Source organism: Hyla sarda, chromosome 3 (genome assembly GCF_029499605.1).
Source record: "Hyla sarda isolate aHylSar1 chromosome 3, aHylSar1.hap1, whole genome shotgun sequence".
Lineage (NCBI taxonomy): Eukaryota > Metazoa > Chordata > Amphibia > Anura > Hylidae > Hyla > Hyla sarda.
The window spans coordinates 428,764,585-428,772,947 of NC_079191.1; the positions used below are offsets into that span (position 1 = coordinate 428,764,585).

At 47.9% G+C, this 8,363-nt stretch overlaps 1 protein-coding gene and 1 long non-coding RNA gene across 5 annotated transcripts in view; one reads left to right on the forward strand and one right to left on the reverse strand.

Annotated features, from left to right (window-relative positions):
- Window positions 1-8,363, forward strand: part of ENAH (ENAH actin regulator) — a 101,105-nt gene that overhangs the window by 83,125 nt on the left and 9,617 nt on the right. For all 4 annotated transcript variants that reach the window (XM_056568446.1, XM_056568448.1, XM_056568449.1 and 1 more), the window contains 4 exons: window positions 3,423-3,574; window positions 3,886-3,943; window positions 6,436-6,484; window positions 6,627-6,693. In XM_056568446.1, the coding sequence (XP_056424421.1) occupies window positions 3,423-3,574; window positions 3,886-3,943; window positions 6,436-6,484; window positions 6,627-6,693 (326 nt within the window). The remainder of the gene's footprint in view (window positions 1-3,422; window positions 3,575-3,885; window positions 3,944-6,435; window positions 6,485-6,626; window positions 6,694-8,363) is intronic.
- The window catches only part of LOC130363101 (uncharacterized), a 112,387-nt gene that overhangs the window by 59,712 nt on the left and 44,312 nt on the right, over window positions 1-8,363 (reverse strand). The gene's annotated exons all lie outside the window — the stretch shown is intronic.

Genomic DNA, 8,363 nt, shown 5'->3' on the forward strand with positions numbered 1-8,363 from the left:
GCCAGAAAGTTAAACAGATTCGTAAATTACTTCTATTAAAAAAAAATCTTAATCTTTGCAGTACTTATTAGCTGCACAATACTACAGAGGAAATTATTTTCTTTTTGGAACACAGTGCTCTCTGCTGACATCACGAGCACAGTGCTCTCTGCTGACATCTCTGTCCATTTTAGGAACTGTCCAGAGCAGCGTATGTTTGCAGAGATGTCAGCAGAGAGCTCTGTGTTCCAAAAAGAAATGAATTTCCTCTGTAGTATTCAGCAGCTAATAAGTACTGAAAGGATTAAGATTTTTTAATAGAAGTAATTTACAAATCTGTTTAACTCTTGCACCAGTTGATTAAAAAAAAAAAGTTTCCACCGGAGTACCCCTTTAAGTTTAAATGTAGTCAATATCCAAAATGCTACTTTCACCTTACAGGCTTGTGTGGGAGATGAGAGGTCGCTTAGCGCAATGGGGGGCATTGATTTAACCCTCGGTGCACCTATACGGCTGCCCCTTTAACAATATCTCCCCATGCAGATCTCGTGGCATAAAAAGAGAAGTTAACTTCGATCCTGCCAGTTTGACTCCTTAGATGCCACAGTCAGTAGTGACCATGACATCTAGTGTATTTGACAGAGGGAGGGGGGCTTCATCAGTGCAACACAATTTCAGGGGGCCTGTAGTGGATTTCAAAGCATTGTACTAGTGGTCAAATGACTGCTGCTTCAGGTTCCTTAGGCTTTCACACTATAAAGTTCTTCCGTTTAAAGATCCGTTATGAAATTCCGTTATAAAGTCTTTTATAACGGATCCTTAAACTTCCGTTAATAAATCCCATTTAATCTTCCGTTTGTACCTTTTTTGTTCCGTTAAAATAACGTCCGTTAGTTATAACGGAAGAATAGAACGGACATGCAGTATTTTTTTTCCGTTTATAATTAACGGATCATTGAACGTCCGTTAATTAACATTGAAGCCTATGGCATAACGGACGTTCAAAATACACCCGTTATTGTCCGTTAATTTAATGTCCGTTAGTGCTACTGAGCATGCTCAGTAGAGACTTCACACTCCTGAAGTCAGATGGGAAAGTTGAGTAGTGCGCACACCCCCTGTCACACCCCCTCTACTTCCTGGTCAGGCAGCAGGAGGCAGCAGTAGGAGTCTGTTCTGGGTATCCGTATTCATCCGCCGCCATCCGCCTCATAGCACTTCAACAGCGCTCTATTAACAGCCCAAGAACTAGAGCAGTGCACCCTCCTGCACCCCCCCCCCCCCTCCAGGAGGCAGAGTAGTGCACCCTCCTGCACCCCCCCCCCTCCAGGAGGCAGAGTAGTGCACCCTCCTGCATCCCCCCCCCCCTCCAGGGGGCAGAGTAGTGCACCCTCCTGCACCGCCCCCCCTCCATGAGGCAGAGTAGTGCACCCTCCTGCACCACCCCCCCCCCCCCTCCAGGAGGCAGAGTAGTGCACCCTCCTGCATCCCCCCCCCCCCCTCCAGGGGGCAGAGTAGTGCACCCTCCTGCACCACCACCCCCCCCCCCTCCAGGTGGCAGAGTAGTGCACCCTCCTGCACACCCCCCCACCCCGATAGTCTGATAGCAAGCAGAGCAACCGATAGTACTCTCCCTCTCAATGCTGAAGTGCAGACTGCGGCAGGATCAATGTGATATCCTTTTATACCCTTCAGGTAGGAGGAGGAGCTTCAGCTGTTGCAAGGTGTGCAGGTAGGGAGAGGTCAGACAAAGGTGAATATAACGGACGTTAATAATAAGGTATTAACGGATAATAACGGATAAACATTTATCCGTTTAATTTACGGACGTTAGAAATCTATTCATCCATTATAATCGTTTCATTCATCCGTTACAGAACGTCCGATAAATCAGTATAGAATCGAATATAACGGATTATAACGGATTTATGAACCTTAGTGTGAATTATAATTGTACAGTCCTGGGGTCCGGGACTTGGCCTCATTGTGCCAGTTAAGCATAGGACATACTGCATCGTCTTTACTACTAATGCACAATGAAGGAAGGTGTACTCGCCTCTTTCATCTGCGCCATTTATCAGTCCGGGTCTGTACGACTGTGAGGTCAACACGCTTCTCACGGGCAGTTTTGCGGCACCAAAAACATATTGACAGGTTCCAATTAAGGGGGATTTTAAGTGTGTAGATATATAATTATACAGTGGTCCCTCAAGTTACAATATTAATCGGTTCCAGGACGACCATTGTATGTTGAAACCATTGTATGTTGAGACCAGAACTCTATGGAAACCTGGTAATTGGTTCTGAAGCCCCCAAAATGTCATCCAAAAATAGGAAAAAGTGAGGATTAAAGAAAAATAAGTAGATAACTAATATAGATAAAGCAAATCCTTCCATATAAAAGTAAGAAAGATCTGCTGGGAGCTGTAAATCACTGTCTATGTCAGTGTTTCCCAAAGAGGGTGCCTCCAGCTGTTGCAAAACTACAACGCCCAGCATGCCCGGACAGCCTTTGGCTGTCCGGGCATGCTGGGAGTTGTAGTTTTGCAACAACTGGAGGCCCCCTCGTTGGGAAACACTGGTCTATGTAGAGGACAGAAGCTTCTTCAGGGTCCTGTACAGTACACAGTGTAATAAAAAAGTAACATGGAGCCGCCCTCACCTGGTGTCCAAAGGAGCAGGTAAAGAGAGAGTAGTACAGAACATGTAATACCTCCCTGTACTGTAGGGGGCGCTACCAGACCCCAGTCAGTGCATACACTTCAGTAATACAGGTAAAGAGTACAGAACATGTAATACCTCCCTGTACTGTAGGGGGCGCTACCAGACACCAGTCAGTGCATACACTTCAGTAATACAGGTAAAGAGTACAGAACATGTAATACCTCCCTGTACTGTAGGGGGCACTACCAGACACCAGTCAGTGCATACACTTCAGTAATACAGGTAAAGTGTACAGAACATGTAATACCTCCCTGTACTGTAGGGGGCGCTACCAGACACCAGTCAGTGCATAAACTTCAGTAATACAGGTAAAGAGTAGTACATAACATGTAATACCTCCCTGTACTGTAGGGGGCGCTACCAGACACCCAGTCAGTGCATACACTTCAGTAATACAGGTAAAGAGTACAGAACATGTAATACCTCCCTGTTCTGTAGGGGGCGCTACCAGACACCAGTCAGTGCATGCACTTCAGTAATACAGGGGTTTTACCAGTGAATGCCCATTCTGATTGGTCGGTTCTTCCGGCCATTGACACGTTTCACAGATCTGGACTGTAGCATTGTATGTTGAGTCTGCTTTCAAGTTACAATGGTCCAGAAAAGACCATTATATGATGAAACTATTGTATGTTGAGGCCATTGTAAGTTGAGGGATCACTGTATATAATAAACATGTTTTAAGGTGTATTTTCATCCTGACTTCTCCTGTTTTGCAGGCCGATGATGGATCCAGTCAGAGTAGTGTAATCTCTGCTGGGGCCAGCTCTGGCCCTCCAAAGACGGAACCAAGCCGCGGGAACGGTCCTCTTCCGATGGTTGGGGTTGGGGGAGGTTTAATGGAAGAAATGAGTGCGTTACTAGCAAGAAGGTGAGTTGGTAGAAGAGTCTGAGAAGTTTCCTACCATGCTGGGACTTGTAGTTTTGCAACAGCTGGAGGCACACTGGTTGGGTAACACTGCCCTTAAGGATTTCTCAGTGATCATACAGAATCATGAAGATTAAGTGCACACATGAACTGTAAGAATTCACACGAGATACGTGCAACATGGGGAACTTGAGATGGAGAAATTTGTCCCTAAACATTGAAATGCGGTGTGTGTCTCCTTTATGGCAGTGCTGTAAAACCTACATAAATCTGTATGATTGCACTAACCGTCTTGTTTCCTATTGAATATGTAGAAGAAGAATTGCGGAAAAAGGGCCATCCATAGAACCTGATGCAAAAGAAGAGAAGACGGTGAGTGAGGTAGAGGAGTTTAGATAGGATGTTGGAGGATCACGGTGAGGGGGATAACGAGCCAAATCCCCAATCTCACACCATGTCCCAGTACTGTAAGAAGTGCAATGGTTTACTATACAGTGGTCCCTCAACATACGATGGTAATCCGTTCCAAATGGACCATCGTTTGTTGAAACCATCGTATGTTGAGGGATCCGTGCAATGTAAAGTATAGGACAGTGGTCTACAACCTGCGGACCTCCAGATGTTGCAAAACTACAACACCCAGCATGCCCGGACAGCCAACGGCTGTCCGGGCATGCTGGGAGTTGTAGTTTTGCAACATCTGGAGGTCCGCAGGTTGAAGACCACTGGTATTGGAGGTTATACTCACCTGTCCCCGCCTCTCCGGACCGGCAACGCTGCCCTGGATGTCTCCTTCCATCGCTGTTGCGGCGTCCCCGGGGTGTCCCCGACGCTCCAGCAAGGCCTCTGCTTCCCCGGTATCCTCGCTCTCCGTCGCCGCCATCACGTCGCTACGCACGCCGCTCCTATTGGATGACGGGACGGTGTGCGCAGCAACGTGATGACGACGATGGAGAGCGCCGACAATGCAGGGGATCCCGAAGAGGAAGCGCCGGAGCCCCGAGGACAGGTAAGTGATCGTCAGCGGACCACACGGGGCACCGTAAACGGCTATCCGGTGGCAGCTGAAGCAGTCTGCGCTGCTGGATAGCCGTTTATACGATGGCCCCTACATACAAAAGCATCGTATGTTGGTGCTGCCTTCAACATGCCATGGCCTCTGAGAGTGATCGTATGTTGAAATGATCGTATGTCGGGGCCATCGTAGGTCGGGGGGTCACTGTACTTTTGTTCTAGGGATGTCCCTATACTGGTATCAGTGCATACACCAGACATTTGTACGAATTTATTTACTGTTGCAAATGTCCCGATACCTTCTTCATAAATAGAAATTAAAAAATCCTTCTCACCTTCCCTTCGCTCCCACGCTGAGGCCTTTTCAACTCTCTCAATTATACGATGTGTTGCTTGACCTGCTGTGTCATGACGTCATCGCGCGGCAGGTCCCGCACCACTGCAGCTTGCAGTGGAAGGTCCTGCACCACTATGAGAGTGAAGGATGTAGAGGCCTCAGCGCGGTATTGGAGAGAAGGTAAGCAGGGTTTTTATTTTTCTTTAGAAGAGGACTTAAAGGGGTACTCCGGCGCTAAGACCTCTTATCCCCGATCCAAAGGATAGGGGATAAGATGCCTGATCGCTGGGGATCCCCGTGATCTTCCATACCGCAGCCCGTTAGAATCAGCCCCCGGAGCGCGCTTGCTCCGGGTCTGATTACTGGCTATCACGGGGATGGAGCATAGTGACGTCACGGCTCCACCCCCATGTGACATCACGCTCCGTCACTATGCTCCGTCCCCGTGATCGCCAGTAATCGGACCCGGAGCAAGCGCGCTCCGGGGGCTGATTCTAACTGGGTGTGAAAGATCACGGGGTCCCTAGCGGCAGGACCCCCGCGATCAGGCATCTTATCCCCTATCCTTTGGATAGAGGATAAGATGTCTTAGCGCCGGAGTACCCCTTTAATGGGGGTATCTACCTAGTAGGAAGTTGCCTGCCTAACAGACTTCCTAAATACTGGGGGCATCTACCTAAAAGGGGAGGATTCTGTACCTAATAGGGGGGATTTCCTACCTACCTACTAGGGGCTTCTACCTAATAGTGTGATTCCCTACCTAACTACCAGGGACATATCTTAAAGGGGTACTCCACTGCCCCAGTGTCCGAAACATTTTGTTCTGAACGCTGGGTGCGGACTACTGGGGTCGTGACATCATGCACACGCCCCCTAGTGACGTCACGCCATGCCCCCTCAATGCAAGTCTATGGGAGGCCACGCCCCCTCCCATAGACTGTCATTGAGGGGGCGTGGTGTGATGTCACTAGGGGGCGTGTGCATGACATCACGACCCTCTCTGACTGCACCCAGTGTTCAGAACAAAATGTTGCGGACGCCGGGGCAGTGGAGTACCCCTTTAATGAGGAATGTCAGTGAGGGCCTCATGTTTGACTAATGCTAGAACCATCTCTGCTGTCACATGACATAAAAAAAGAAAAAGTTAGAGCACTTGAAAAAAATCTATCGGTACTTGCGTCTTCAGTTTTGTTTATTAGGGGCCATAAATTAATTATTGCAGTATACACAAAGTTTTGATGGGTCGGGGTCTGACCTAGTGCGGAGAGAAGTGCGTGGCTGTGCGCTTCTCGCCTCGCTCTCTGTCGGTGAACATACCATAGACTTATATTGTACATCTGTCTTCGCACTTAGTGCTCTTCCGGCACGTTCTATCGATGGGTCAGGGTATGAACACGCTGAGCCTGACCAATCAAAACTTTTTTGACATGTTTCTACAACAAAGTGAGAATTCCCATTTACATATTTTTGCAGTTCTTTTTATATATAATTTTGTTTTGTATATGCACTCCAGGAGGAGCCAGAGCCTGTGCCGACAAAAGTGACCTCCGCTGGTACACCAGGTAAGAAGAGCACGTGTAATTACTTTACTTCATGTTTTTTAGCTTCTATGGAAATAATGCATTGGTGCAAAACATTGGAAGAAAAAAAAAAAAAAAAAGCTTTTCGCTTTTGAATAATTTTTCCTTATTTCATATTCCACAGAACCTACAAGAAAGCCCTGGGAAAGAACAAACACGATAAATGGTAGCAAATCCCCCGTTATCTCCAGGTACGGTCCAAAGCGGATTTTCTTTAGGAAATGTCCAGACAAGCAGCTTCTACTTAAGGCTATTTTATGTTCAGCTCAAGATAAGTCCTATTGTTCTCAGTGGGATTCCTCTGCACCGTGAACACTGTGGAATTTCCATGGCGAGAAATAGGGATTGACAGATTATCGGTTTGGCCGATATTATCGGTCGATATTCACGATTTTTGACATTATTGGTATCTGCAATTACCTTGCCGATAATGCCCCGGCCCGAGACCGCCGCTGCCCCATTGCCTACCCCATCCCCGGTTTTATAATTACCTGATCCCGGGGTCCGCGCTACTTCTGGCTCCTGCGACGTCCTGAGCTATTGCTGTGCGCAGCACAATGATGAGTGATGTCCTCAACGCGACGTCACCATCAGTGCGCACAGTGACAGCTCAGGACGCCGCCGGAGCCAGAAGTAGCGCGGACCCCGGGATCAGGTAATTATAAAACCGGGGATGGGGGAGGCAATGGGGCAGCAGCGGTGGTCGGACTAGGGACCGGCAGGGGGAGAGAAGCGGGTGGCGGTCTCTGGCCCCGCAAAACCCACTGCTGTTCATTGATATAAAGCGCCCGCTTTGAATCATTGATCTGCAGCGGCTTCTGCGGGTGGGGGGGAGATAGCCGATAACTTATACCGATAACTTAAACCGATATTCCGGTATAAGTTATCCGCTATCGGCCTCAAAGTTCACATATTATCGGTATCTTCCCTAAAAAATCGATATCGGTCGATCCCTAGCAAGAAACATCTGCTGCGGAAATTGCGGTTCCTGCCTCAGCAGAAGGAATTGTCATTTCTTTCTGTAAAATCCACCCTGATATGCATTGCTGTCTATGAAGATTTCCGAGCACTCCTAGCTCCAGCTTGTTCTTCCGGCGTATGCGGTCTGCAGAATGTCCACCAGGAACATTTTCTTGCCAGACGGTCCGTTGTGTGAACATAGCCTAAGGTTTCACAGGATACTTCCTTCATTTACCTGCTCTGTTACACGGTGTCTCTCAAAATATAATTTATATTATCATTCTTACTCCGGACTCGGCTGTGTTCGTAAGTCCCTTACACGGTAAATAGCGCGGTTTCCCAGCACGCACATTGACACTCCATTGACTTGTTGGACCACTCACCTCTGTTCTCATGATGGGTGGGAGTCCCAGCAGTGCGCCCCCTACCAATGAGCTAGCGCTGATCTATTCTGTTGTTAGGGGAAACCTTTCAATCTTGGGACAACCAGTCATAGTTAATCTTTTAAAGTACACACCGGTTTATTTATATGAATTACACAAGTTATATCAATAGAACAAAAAACACAACAGATGCAAAACAGAGGAATGTCCAGCGCAGGTAGATGGAAACGGATACTTTATAGCAAAAGTTCAGCACTTAGGTGACAGAGGAACAAGTGACGCGTTTTCGGCCCTAGCGTCGGGCCTTAGTCATACCATGGTATGACTAAGGCCCGACGCTAGGGCCGAAACGCGTCACTTGTTCCTCTGTCACCTATGTGCTGAAGTTTTGCTATAAACTATCCGTTTCCATCTACCTGCGCTGGACATTCCTCTGTTTTGCATCTCTTCATTGAAGGCGCTGCCCACGCCAGTCCAGGCGCTGCGGGCTAGGGAGTGAGCCGGACACTCTACCGGTT